This window comes from Notamacropus eugenii, chromosome 3, assembly GCF_028372415.1.
Source record: "Notamacropus eugenii isolate mMacEug1 chromosome 3, mMacEug1.pri_v2, whole genome shotgun sequence".
NCBI lineage: Eukaryota > Metazoa > Chordata > Mammalia > Diprotodontia > Macropodidae > Notamacropus > Notamacropus eugenii.
Window position 1 is genome coordinate 381,634,003 of NC_092874.1, and position 14,042 is coordinate 381,648,044.

Below are 14,042 nucleotides of genomic sequence, written 5' to 3' on the forward strand. Positions count from 1 at the left end.
ATGGTGCCAATTTTAAATAATTTTTATTCTCCAGGACAAGAATTGCATTTCCACTTGTTTACAGTACTGATAAAGTGCAATGTTGTTCATTTCTCTCCCCTCTGCACACATTCAAGTATTCAGAATGCCCAGATTTATACAGTAGCTTAAATGTTACTTTTAAACTGCCACTGCCTTGGCTACAAATTTTGAGTCCTTCAATTTTTGGAAAAGCTGTGTGGAATGCTGTTTCTTCTGTTGTTTAGTCCACTTCTTCGATGGTGGGTCCAGAAGAAGCACCTCCAGATGGGGCTGCTCCACCCCCGGGGAATCCACCAGGCATGCCTCCTGGCATGCCCCCTGCACTCTGGTACAGCTTGGTAATGATGGGGTTGCAGACCTTCTCCAACTCTTTCTGCTGATGCTCAAATTCTTCCTTCTCAGCAGTCTGGTTCTTATCCAGCCAGTTGATTATTTCATTACATTTGTCAAGGATCTTCTGTTTGTCTTCATCACCAATTTTGCCTTGCAGTTTTTCATCCTCCACTGTAGCCTTCATGTTGAAAGCATAGGATTCAAGAGAATTCTTGGAAGACACCTTGTCTCTCTGCTTCTCATCCTCAGCCTTGTATTTCTCAGCCTCCTGGACCATACGCTCAATGTCTTCCTTGCTCAGACGTCCTTTATCATTGGTGATGGTGATCTTGTTCTCCTTGCCTGTGCTCTTATCCACAGCAGAAACATTGAGAATGCCATTTGCATCAATGTCAAATGTCACTTCAATCTGAGGAACACCTCTGGGTGCTGGGGGGATTCCTGTGAGCTCAAATTTGCCAAGCAGGTTGTTATCCTTTGTCATTGCCCTCTCACCTTCATAAACCTGAATAAGCACACCAGGTTGGTTGTCCGAATAGGTGGTAAATGTCTGTGTCTGCTTGGTGGGGATGGTGGTATTACGTTTGATCAGAACCGTCATACCTCCACCAGCAGTTTCAATTCCAAGAGAAAGAGGAGTGACATCCAACAGCAACAAGTCCTGCACGTTCTCAGATTTATCTCCAGACAAAATGGCAGCCTGAACAGCTGCACCATAAGCAACAGCCTCATCAGGATTGATACTCTTGTTGAGCTCCTTGCCATTGAAGAAGTCTTGCAAAAGCTTCTGGATTTTCGGAATTCGAGTGGAACCACCCACCAGGACGATGTCATGAATCTGTGATTTATCTAGCTTGGCATCTCTTAAGGCCTTTTCCACAGGGTCCAGCGTACCACGGAAGAGATCAGCATTCAGCTCTTCGAAACGGGCTCGAGTGATTGATGTATAGAAGTCGATACCTTCATAGAGGGAGTCAATCTCAATACTGGCCTGGGTACTAGAAGAGAGGGTGCGTTTTGCACATTCACAAGCGGTGCGAAGACGGCGAACAGCCCTCTTGTTCTCACTGATGTCCTTCTTGTGCTTTCGCTTGAACTCGGCAATGAAATGGTTGACCATTCGGTTGTCAAAGTCCTCCCCACCCAAGTGGGTGTCCCCAGCTGTGGACTTGACCTCAAAGATGCCATCTTCAATGGTAAGAATGGAGACATCAAAAGTACCACCTCCAAGGTCAAAGATCAACACATTTCTCTCAGCACCAACCTTTTTGTCCAAGCCATAAGCAATAGCAGCAGCAGTTGGCTCATTGATGATTCGGAGCACATTGAGACCAGCAATGGTGCCAGCATCTTTAGTGGCCTGACGTTGGGAATCGTTGAAATAGGCTGGTACTGTGACGACAGCATTTGTGACGGTCTTCCCAAGATAAGCTTCAGCAATTTCTTTCATCTTGGTCAAGACCATAGAAGACACTTCCTCTGGATAGAAACTTTTGGTCTCCCCTTTGTACTCCACTTGGACCTTAGGCCTGCCTGCATCATTCACCACTGTGAAAGGCCAGTGCTTCATGTCTGACTGTACAACTGCATCATCAAATCTGCGACCAATCAGACGTTTGGAATCAAAAACTGTGTTGGTGGGGTTCATTGCAACTTGATTCTTTGCAGCATCACCGATTAAACGTTCTGTGTCGGTGAAGGCGACATAGCTGGGGGTGGTCCTGTTTCCTTGGTCATTAGCAATGATCTCCACTTTCCCATGTTGGAAGACTCCCACACAGGAGTAAGTGGTGCCAAGATCAATGCCAACTGCGGGTCCCTTCGACATGGTTTCTGGGGAACCGGGGGTCGTAGCTGACCGCTGTGGAGAAAGAAGGGCTGCTGCTGCGCTGAGTAGCTGTTCTGACCAACTATTGAACAGGCAAACCAGCTTAGATGAAGCAGCAGGACATCCTTAGGGAAAGAGAGGAGGCAGTAGGTGCCAGGCAAGTCAAACCACCACCACTACATTGACCATCATCTTCCTTCAGACCCCAGTGGAAACAACCCAGGATCCCAAGTCCCAGAGCCTTGGGAAGGGCAATGCTGCCAGCCCAGTGCCCTCAACCATTACCCTAGTAAGCAACCACAGTGGAGGTACAGCCTAGCAATTACTCCTGCAGGTGCTACAGCCATACACACTGAAGACCCAGACTTGCCACCCAAGTCCTTGACACTGTCAGATGGGTTAGCACTAGAAACTGATTTGATTTTTACCAGTGAAAATAACATTAAAGAAAAGGTATTACCATCTGCTTTGCTGCTGCACCCTAAGGATCACAGGACCTTTCCATCAGACTTGTGTGTGGAACCTTCCATTTGTATTTTCTCCCCTTGTTTGTTCTCTGTGAGCAGAAAATGCTTTACTTTTCTGCCTGTATACCCGGTGCTTTGCATATAGTAAGTGCTTAAGAAATATTTTATTCATTCATTTATTCATCCGTTCATAAGTAGATAAATACCAATCAAGGTGGCACATGCTAAGTACCAGAGGAATGATATTTAGGCCAAACTAGTTTTGTAAAAAAAAGAGCAGAATGATCTGCTTGGCTCCTGTATATCTCCCCTCCCTCCCCCCTGCCCACACCCTGTGCCCAGCACAGTACTCTGCATACAGTAAGTGCTTGTGGCTTGATTCTTGATTTGAATATTCTATAGTAGACAAGACCTTTCAGAAGGCAGGGGAACCAAGGGGCATATTGTATTTCAGTTCAGTTGAATGGAGCAGTGGGGAGGGGAATACAAACATTCACGTGTAGCTGCTAAATCCTATCAGGTCTAGCTCCATGATACTCCTATTGGCTCTGCTTCCACAGGATCAGCTGGGTAGTGCAGTTCATAGAAGGGTGGGCCAGAAGTTAGGAGGACCTGATTTCATATTTGACCTCAGAAACTTCCTAGCTGTGTGACCCTGGGCAGGTTACTTAACTTCTGTTTGCTTCAGTTCCCTCATTGTAAAATAGGGATGATAATAGCACCTACTTCTTAGGGTTGTTTGTAAAGCAGCTGGCACACATTGGGTGTTATATAAATGTCTTGGTTATTATTATTATTATTTTAAGCCTTTATTGCCATTCTCAGGTACTAGTACTAGTCTAGATTAACTGGTCTTCCTGAGTCGACTCTCTCACCTCTTACCCTTCACATAGCTTCCAGAGTGATCTTCCTAATACAAAAGCAGAACTCTGTCACTTGCCTCTAGTGAAACCTTCAGTGATTCCTGATTGCCTTTTTAAAAAATCAAGATCTGTGATTTCATATGTGTAGGGAACTCCATCAACCAAAGCAGGTAAGCAACCACTCTACAATTTGTGATCTTGGAGAACACCATTGGTCACTGAGAAGTTAAATGACTTGTCCAAAGTTACACGACCAATATGTTTAAGATGTGAGACTTGAACCCAGGCCTTTCTGATCCCTGGATTGGGCCCCTGGCCATTATATCCCTTTTGTCTCTAGGATAAAAAAATATTTTAAAGTCCTTGTTGTGGCATCCACACGCAATCTGACTAATCTCTTCTCCAGCCTCCTTTTCACTGGTCCCCTTCACAGACATCAGTCAAGCTGGATTTCCAGCTGCTTCCTGATCTCATCCTACTATCTATCTCTCATGTCCATGCATTCAGGCAGGCCCTCACCAGTGCCTGGAGAGCCCTCTTCTCTTTCTCTGCCTGTCAGATTCTTTCTCTTCCTTCCACTACCAGCTCAGGTGTTCTTTCCTTTAAGAATTCTTTTGATGCCCTCAGATGAAAGTGATTTTTCTCTTCTCAAAATTTTTCCCCTAGGAAATTTGTCTGATTCATCACATCCTGCCTTTCATCATTTTTATTTATGTACATGTCATATCCCTATTACTAAGTTATAGGATCATAGCTTTGGAACTGAAAGGATCCTTAGAGGTCATCTGGTCCAACCCTCTCATTTCAGAGATGAGGACAATGAGGCTCCAGGACATGAGGTGACTTGCAAAGTCACTCATGTAGCAAACAACAGAGATGAGATTTGAAGGTCCTCCAGAAATCAAAGCTGATGCTTTTTCCATAGTACCACAGGCACAAGCAGGGCATCTTATTTTGTTTTTGTTTCCCCAGTGCCCAACATATAGTAGACCCTTCATAGATATGTAAAATTGAATTGAGTTACTGGAGCATAAAGTTTTCTAATCTTATTTGCTGTGAATCCTTCTCTTTGGTTGGGGGTGGGAGGGAAAATGTCTTGTATTGGAAATACAGCATATTGTCTGTATGCGAACCTAAAGTGTGTTTCAGAAAGCTGCACAACCTTAGTTATCTCTTCCATCTAGGCCAATAGGAAGAATGCATTTGCTAATGGGCTATTAGCAGTCCTTAAGGATAATGCCATCCAAAACTGTTTTGTGCAAATTCTATCAACTGAAAGAACAAGGCACTAGCTAGCTGAGAGGCAGGGGGATGAGGAGCTGATCCCTGGCATTTATTTATGTACGACTTTCAGGTTTATAAAGTACTTGTTATATTTTATCATCTTTGAACTTCACAACCTATGGTATAGAGACCCCAGGTTTCCTATGGCTGTTTTATAGATAAGCACATTGAAGCTCACAGAAGCAGACTATGGTCACACCATTTGTTAAGTAGCAGAGACAGAATGTGAAGGCTCTTAGAATAAGAGCTTTGGAGTTAATATGAACCTTATAGGTCTAACCACCTCAGTTTGCAGATGAAACTGAAGCCTAGGGAGTTAAGTGACTTGCCTGTAGTCACACAGCTAATTAGTGTCAGAAGCAGAATGTGAACACCTAATTTCAAGTGCAGCACGCTTTTCATTATTCACACTAGTCAACATGAGCTTCCTCTTCTGGCTTGTATTTTTTGATAAAACTTGTCTCCATTCCTAATGCTTCTCAGAAGATTTATGAAACTGCCTGAGGAAACATCTATGTAACATATTGTTTTATTTACACTTTATTTAGGTTGAAGCTACGAGACTGTAAGCTTTGTGTAGACAAAACCTGTTCTGATCTAGAGGATTTTTATCTTTCATGTTTTTTATATCTCCAGAGTGTTGAACATGATTTTATACATACAGTTGGCATTTGGTCATTTGTGAATTGAATTCATCTACAAGCACTGTGCAGATGCATAGTCCGTTTAACTGGGTTTTTAGAGAAAAAAATTCAGTTCTATGTTAAACGTGTTAGAAAGGGGTTAGGGTCTCTTACCCTGGAACCAGGGGAATGGCTGAACTTTCTGACAAGGGCCATAAGAAACTTATATCTTTGTGGCTGAGAAATCTGTAGTTCCTAAGTTTGACTCAAATTAAATGCCTTTCCCTTTTCAAATAGAAAAACTTGGTGGGTCAAATGGAGACAAAATAACCCTTGGACTCCCGAGAGGATCCAGGAGTAGGGAACTTGCAGCTTCAGGTCACATGTGAACTTGTAGGTTCTTGAGTGCATCCTTTTGACTGAGTCCAAGTTTTGCAGAACAAGTACTTTCATTAAGGGAATTTGTACTGTGAAGTTAAGAATCAGTATAAGGACCTAGAGGGTCCTATGGCCTTGAGGTCATAGGTTGCCCGCCCTTGGATGGACGTTATGAATTAGCAGTATTAGAAAGGCAATGACTCTTTATTTCTGATCAAATCCGTAAGGGTTTTATCAAGGATCTAGTATTTGCCCAGCACTCTTCTAGGCATAGGGCAGAGATAAAAGAAATAAAAATAGCACAGTTCTTTATGGGTTTCTTTTTGGTTTGTACCTATGATTTCATTCATGTAGGGAATTTCCAGTGTAAAAGCTCCCTTTGCTAATGAAGTTCAACAATTAATCTGTTTTAAAAATATTTTCCTTAATTATATTTTTTAATTCAATTTTAAAAATTTTCCTCACATCTGACTTTCCCCCCTAATTGAAAAAAATATTTTTGATTTGAGGAGGTTTGGCTAGATCAGGTAAAACCTGACTATGAAAAGCCTTGAATGCCAAACTGAAAAACTTCCATTTTATTTCCTAAGCAATACTAGGTTCTTTTTTTCCCCTTAAAATTAAAAAAAAATTTATGCCTTTCAGCTTTATATTATTCTAATTTCTGAAAGTTTTTCCCTCTTCCCCAATGAATCCTCCCTTTTGAAATAGACAAATCATCAAACAAAAACAAGTGTTACAGTGATAGCATCTGGCAATGTATATGACACCCTACCCTAGTAATCCCCTACCTTTCTGCCACACCGAAAGTATTTGATTAAATGTTCTCCGTTCATCCCTTTGCAGCATGAATTGAATGGGCAAAAACTAGAGGCCATCGTAGTAGTGCAAGCACGAGGTCGTAAGGGTATGGATAAGGGTAGTGATGGTGGTGATGGACAAATTTTGAGATATTTCAAAGGAAGAATAGACAATAATAGCAAAAATCAATACTGCTTTAAACTTAGAAGCCCTCTTTCAGTTTCTGCAGTTAGAAGTTATAGCCTCAAATGTGGGACTTTCTGTATGCTACAGGATGAGGAACAGAGAAGCCTATAGAGTCTCTGACACTTTTTCTGTGTAATGTTTGGACAAATAGTCTGTTCAGTCAAACAACTGCTTAGTTCAATGATGCAGAAAAAAATTAGTCAAACTGGATGCTTGATTGAACTCAAGGAAGTTTGGACTGAAAATGGTCAATCTTATCCTAGATTGATACAACCTTAGACTACGTCTTGAGGATAAAACATTTTAAAGTAATGAACATTTTAAAAATTATTTGAGAGTCATTTGCATGGAAATAATGATTAAATCTGTGGTAGAAAATGAGGTCACCAAGTGAGATAGTATAGAGCAGGGGTTCTTAATCTGAGGTTTGTGGACTTTAGTAATATTTTGATAACTATATTTGAATATAATTGGATACCTTTGCTTTATAAACCTGCATTTTATTTTATGTATTTCAAAGCATTATTCTAATAAGTTTTTCATAGGTTTTACTACACTGTCAAAGGGGCCTCTAACATAAAAAAGGTTAAGAACTTGTGGTATAGAGAGATAAGAGGTCCCAGGTTAGAGCATTAGGGTAGATGCACACAGTTGGGAGACCTGACATGAATGATGAGACAGCAAAGGAGACTAAGAAGGAGCATCAGACAAGTAGAAGGAAGTCAAGGAGAGAGTAGCATATGGCCTGTTCAGAGAGGACTAGCACCTCTGGTGGGAGGGCTTGCTGAGCCCTTTTCAAGCTGCTCATCCACTTTTGGGGTCCACCTGCCACCCAGCTCTCACCTGTGGCTTCAAGAAGCTATAGTATGTCCCATGGTCGCACCTCAGTAAAACTGTCTTGGCAAATGGGCTAAATTGGGTTGAGGGTCACTCACAATCTGTTGGAGAATTAGGGGGATATCTACTCTAAGTATGTGAAGACTTCCTCTGGCAGAATAGGTGAATAAGAATAATTTGCTCCAGTGGCCATGAGGATAGCTAAAGCAGGCACTGTGGAGTGCATAGAGCTTGGTCAGGCATCAAAGAAGACAAGGTCATCCATTGCATGCTAGACCATGCTGGTCATCTTGACTTTCATCTCACCACTGGACTTCATTGACTGGAAGAGAGAATGATGCTGACAACTGTGCAAATCTGCCTCACTTAAATTCAATTCATGCACAAGTCAAGACATCAGCCTGTGATGTCATTGGACCTCTTCAAAAATGAAGGACAAATAACAGTGTTGTGAAGAACCAGAGAGGAGAAAGCATAGGGGAGGAGATGTCAAAAAGGGAGAGGGCTAAGAAAAATCTAATAGATCTGGTGATTAAGAGATCATTGGTAACTTTGGAGAAAGTGTCAGTAGAGTGATGAAATTGGAAGCCAAAGGGAGACCCAAGAGAGGGGATATAAAGGTTGATTTAGGGTCACACAGCTAGTACAAGGCAATCACAGCCTTTATGTTCCAGAATGGATGTAGGTATAGGAAAACTGGTTTGTTATTCCCTCAGCTGAAATCTTTATCTCTAGATGACTTTGGAGGATTCTTTCATTCAAGGAGCCCAAACACCCCAGCCAGTTCTGCCAACCTTCCCCTATAACCGGATGTTAGAGCTCACAAGTCCACAGAGCCTAATTCCAGGGCAGATTAGACTGTCTGCAATTGAATAAGCAGTGAGTGACAAGTGGATTTATCCTGAAGGTGAGGTAGGAGACAGGCTGATATAATAGTAAGAAGTGATATAAGGAGGGGATTCACTTGAAAATCCTTAAGTCTAATCTATCTTTATGGAACTTTATGTTTTGTAAAATTCTTTCCCCAATATGCCTCAACTAACCCTTACCACAAGTCTGTGAAGTGAGTACAAGAAGTCTCATCCCTAATTTTACAACTAGGGAAACTAAGAAAACTTGAAGTTCAATAAGTCTCATTCCAATTTTACAACTAAAGAAACTAAGAAAACTTGAGGGGACTTGTTTGAGATCACATAGCAAGTCACTGGTGGGAATAAGAATAGAAGGTAGGTCTTTTGACTTATGGTTCAGTACTTTTTCCATTTTTTTGTAACAGGGCTAAAACACACTGATCAGTTACAAAACTGTGCATACTCTTAGATCCCATGACACCACTTGACCTCAAAGAGATCAAAGAAAGACAGAAAGGATCTAAACATACAAGATTATTTATGGTAGGTTTTTTATGTGGTAAAGATTAGAAACTAAGGGTGTGCCCATCAATTGGGGAATGGCTGAACAAATTATGATATATGAATGTGACAGAATACTATTGTGTCATTAGAAATTACAAATGGGACAATTTCAGAAAAACCTGGGAAGACTTGCATGAACTGATGCAAAGTGAGCATAGCCAGTTAACAATTTATACAGTAACAACAACACTATAAAACAAACATCTTTGAAAGAACTATCATCAGCACAGTGAACTAATCATGATCCCAAAGGACTGATGATGAAGATTCTGACAGAAATTGTGTCTTTTTTTTCTTTTTTTTGTTTCAAGAGAGGGGAGGTGCAAAAAGATAAAAATAAATGTTTGTCAATTGAAAATTTTTAATTAAAAAAAGAAAAAAACAGTGATCAGAAACCATTTGCATAGCAAACTTACAGAAGAAACTTATCATTTTATAGGGAGGAGATCATGTAGAATTTTTTTGATACTTTTCTCTTTCTCCCTTTAAACATAAAACCTCAAAGAGATCTTTGAAGTTTGCTTTTGTTTGAAAACTGGTTTGAGAGAATATCAAAAGAGAGTCAACCAATCCTAGATATAAACATCAGAGAAACATTCTGATAAAAGACCTAAGTACAAAGTGAATTGGATAGAAGCCAATAGCCATAGCAGGTGTAGTTGCCCAAGTTGTAAAATATGATAGTATCACATTTCCACCTCTAGTTATGAATGTTTGACTAAGCTGTCACTAAGATGAGTATAAAAACAACTAGATTCCATGTTGTCATGAAAAGAAGAGGAATAATCTGGAACAGAACAAAGATCCTATTTTAGTCACCACAAGCTCAAAGGTAAAGAAGAAGGAGAGTGTAGAGAAGCTCCAAAGACATAGAATTTTGAATCTAGCATTTTAGTATTGTAAGGTAACTGAGAGATCCAGTCTCTCACCTTATAAGAATAATTTCTACAGTAGCCTTGAGAGGTAGTCACCCAGCCAATGCTTGGACACTTGCACTGATGGAAAGCCCACCACATTCTAAGGCAGTCACTATTAAAAAAACTTTAGTTATTGGAATTTTGTATTTATATTGTACTGAAGAATGACTCCTCATAATTTCCTAGTTCTAATATCTGGAAGCATGACTAAAACTGTTCCCTCTGCATCTGCTTAGTTTCAGTTCATCATTCTAGCCTGCCAAGACTTTTCTGAATCTTGTTTCTTCCTTCTATTGTGTTAGCTAGTTCTTCTTATTATACCTTCTATAAACTAACTGCATCTTGTGTCTTAATTCAATTCATTGATAAAGTGTTGAGCAAGAAAAAATTATACCCAAAGCTCTATCATGCCATGAGACCTGCCTCCAAATTGACTTGGATAAAATAGCTGGTTGTTTAAACAGCTCTGACTTTACCTGAATATACTATAAACCACCCCTTATTTTTCCATCTTGCCTACCAATGATGTTTTGAATGATTTTATCGAATGTCTGGTTGAAATTAGGATACACTATATCTAGGGGCACTTCCTTGATCTTCTAGTCTATTAGTGCTGCTAAAAAGAAAAAAAGCAAGTGAAGTCACATTGTGGTAATTTGTGCTAGTGAATTCATTCTGGCTCCTTGTAATCATCACTTTTTTTTTTTCTAAGTGCTCACAAATCCTATGTTTAGTCATCCAATCTAGAATTTTCCAGATATTGAAATCAAATTTGCAGGTTTATAGTTTCCAGTATCTGTCTTTCCCCCTTTTATGAAAGTCACAGTAATATATACCCACCTACGATGTTCTACCAAGTGCAAAGTTCTAAATCAGACCTTCATCCTTGTGATTGACAATTATGAAGAGATCAAGTGAAGCTGAATGTCTGAATTCCTCTCCTGCCCTTATAAAATCAGATTTAATTGGAAAAATTCCAGTTTGAATCCTCAATTCCAAGTGAGAGTGAGAAAGAAAAGAACTTATTTTGCTATTAGTTTCTCTTAAGTACACTGACCAGCAGGCTTCTTCTATGTACATGTTCCCACAGGGGCATGTTAATATTAAATAGTTCCTTACTTACTACTTGGCATTGATGGGTATAAATGATGCCAGCCAATACATTTGGTGGTGAAGATTCTATCCCTAGGAACAATAGCTGGGAAACAGCTGGAAGGCTGTGCCAAAGATAATTGACTTTTTCCCCCCAAAAACTAGTACCCTCAGATCTTGAATGGAGAAAATTTATTTTTATTGGCTTTTTGAATCTACGTTTGAATTTGTGTGTGGGGGGGGCCCTAAGTTTTAGATTCTTAACTCTTGATTTTTATCCTGAAACCCCCAACCTTATTTCATAGTATGTACAGGTAACTTTGATCAAAATAAGAGAAAGGAACAAGGAGGGTTCAACAAATAATATTCTATAGTGCATCACATTTTTATAGGCATACAATTGACTATAGGTGCAGAATATACAAGACTCTGTTGTGTTTGTTCTTTATTGACTTTAGAAAATGATTTGATTCAGTAGAACAGAATGCTACCTTAAAGGATCTCCTCTAATAAGTTGTCTCCAATGTATATATTAAAATATGCAAGATTCCTTGATAGGTATAGCAATGAAGGCAATTTTGTTTGACGTTGCTCTGATTATTAATATAAAGGAATGCCTAAACAAGAGGCATGTATACTCACCAAAAGTGTTTTCCATTGTCATGGAAGATATTCATTGCAGATTTCAGTTAGAAGAGGGATTCCTCATAGTTGGTGAGGTCCTCCATATATTCCTATGTGGGCAATATTTTACAGACTGCATTATCAAGTTTGGGAACATTTCAGAGCTTGCTTAATAATAAGATCCATAATCACCAAAAGAGTTCAGTCTAACTATTCACACAAGAAAAATCAAGTGGATGAATAAAGTCTAGAAAACATGACATCTAGACTGTAGATATGAATTTGAAGATACATCCCATAGAACTAGTTTTTTCCAGCATATATATTAAACTGCAGATGGACAATCAACTGGATCAAGAACTGAGCTTTCATATATGGGCCTATTGATATCTACTGTCCAAGGACCTGCCTCAAGGAGTAGGGAGACCCACCACCAAATGGATGCTTGATGGTAAATCTTACACCCACAGTAATTCTCCAATACCTGCTAAATCACAAAGTAGTTATGTAATATGTGTCAATGGTGTTATAGGATTATAGATTTAGAGCTAGAAGAAAACTTGAATTAATCTGGCCCTATCCTCTCATTGTTAAAATTTTCTTTTTTATTATGAACTAAGTCATTAATACAAACATTTCAACATAAAGGGAAGGACAAGAAGAGGATTTTATAACTAACTATAAACTTCTGTTAGGAACATTTTTTTAAAAATGCATATTAAGATTTAACTATATAGTAATAAAATTGCTCCATTATTTGTGTCATCTTTTGAATTTATTTTGGTTTTCTTCTGTGTGTTTTTAATATTTTGATGGTCTTTATTAAAAAAAAAACTTTTAGTATCTCTATCACCATTCACTTCCTACTCACCCCACCCCCAAAGAAACCCTCCCTTTCCTATAATAAATAAATTGAGAAAAACAAAACAAATCTACATATCTGTCATGCCTGAAAACACATCTCTTGTATTTTCTCCATAACTTTTCTCAAGTTCATCATGTTTCTACCAAGCAGTAAGAGGAATGTTTCATCATCCATCTTATAAATTCATGATTCTTCATTACTTTGATCAGAGTGCTGAACTGTTTCAGAATTGTTTCCCCTTACATTATTGTGGAAATAATGTAAATTGTTATCCTGGTTCTACTTAATTCATTCTTCATCAGTTCAAGCTTTCCCAAGCTTCTCTGAGTCTAGTATATTCATTATTTCTTATGGCACAATAATATTTCATTATGTATCATAATGTATTCAATCATTCTTCAGTTTACAGGCACTCTTTTTTTTAGTTCTTTGTTTTAAAAAAAAGTATTGCTTTACACATTTTTGTATTCATGAATCTTTTCCCTCTGATTTCTTGGTGATATGTGCCTGATTGTCAACTCCTTCATTTACATATGAGGGATATAAGGCTTAAAGAGATTAAGTGAATTGCCCAAGGATTAAGACTAGCAAGTGGAGAGGCTAGGATTCAAATCCAGGTCGATTTCAAATGTAACATTCTTTCTACTACACTAATTCCCTGAAAGAAAGCACTGAGGTATTATTGTTGTTTTTTTACAATAAAATCTTTGATACTCTTGAACAAAGAGTGAAGGATGTATATATGAAGTATGTATCTATGAAGAAGCAAAAGGCATTGGAAGGCAATTTAGTGGCTTAATATGGGGGTGAAATTCATTTATAATAACTATGTTGTGTTCGTCTTTCGTTTTTGAAGAGGACCTTGACATCAGAGAAATGATGAAATAACTTGCACTTGACTTTTTTTTGAGTGATGGAGGGCTGTGCAAGGTCACCAGCCTCACTTTCTCCTCCTGAGCTATCTGGATCCAGTGACCAGATATTCATCAGGATGACTGGAGACAGCCCAGGATGCAATGGGAGACCTTGGCCTTTTAGGCTAAGATCTTTTCAAGTACTCAAAGTGAAGTAATGCCCATTCAGTGAATAGGCCTCTTTAAAAAGTAGTCAAGAGGATGACCCCTTTAATAGAAAAGAAAAATAAATAGATAAATCACTCTGGGAGGGGCAGGAGTCTCAGGGTTGTTGTTTGGACCAGAAACCAAAAATAGTCATTGAGTGGAGCTTGGGCAGGGACCCATTTTTGTTCAATCCATGGACTTCAGAGTGCATTGTTTGGGTCTAAGGTTTTAGGGGAGACTAGAAAGAGAGAAAGGAAGAAGGAAAGGAAAGGAAAAGAAAGAAAGGGAAAGGAAGGAAAGTATTTACGTATGCACATACTGGCTCCCTCGTTAGAAAGTAAGCTCCCTGGGGGCCAAGATTGTTTCATTTTTGTGTCTGTATAGCAATGGATTAAAAATCCAATAGATGGCATAGGTACAAATCATTTCTACTAAGGGCATAAAGGT

General features: G+C 39.2%; 2 protein-coding genes across 2 annotated transcripts in view; one reads left to right on the forward strand and one right to left on the reverse strand.

Moving 5' to 3' along the window:
- Positions 1-14,042, forward strand: part of MMD2 (monocyte to macrophage differentiation associated 2) — a 106,230-nt gene that overhangs the window by 5,836 nt on the left and 86,352 nt on the right. The window lies entirely within an intron of this gene.
- On the reverse strand, positions 103-2,265 carry LOC140497104 (heat shock cognate 71 kDa protein-like). The gene has a single exon (XM_072597665.1). The coding sequence runs from the start codon at positions 2,180-2,182 to the stop codon at positions 242-244; it is 1,941 nt and encodes a 646-aa protein (XP_072453766.1). The 5' UTR covers positions 2,183-2,265; the 3' UTR covers positions 103-241.

Excerpts from the sequence above, each read along its gene's own strand:
- LOC140497104 (XM_072597665.1), bottom strand. The coding sequence starts at position 2,182 with ATGTCGAAGGGACCCGCAGTTGGCATTGATCTTGGCACCACTTACTCC.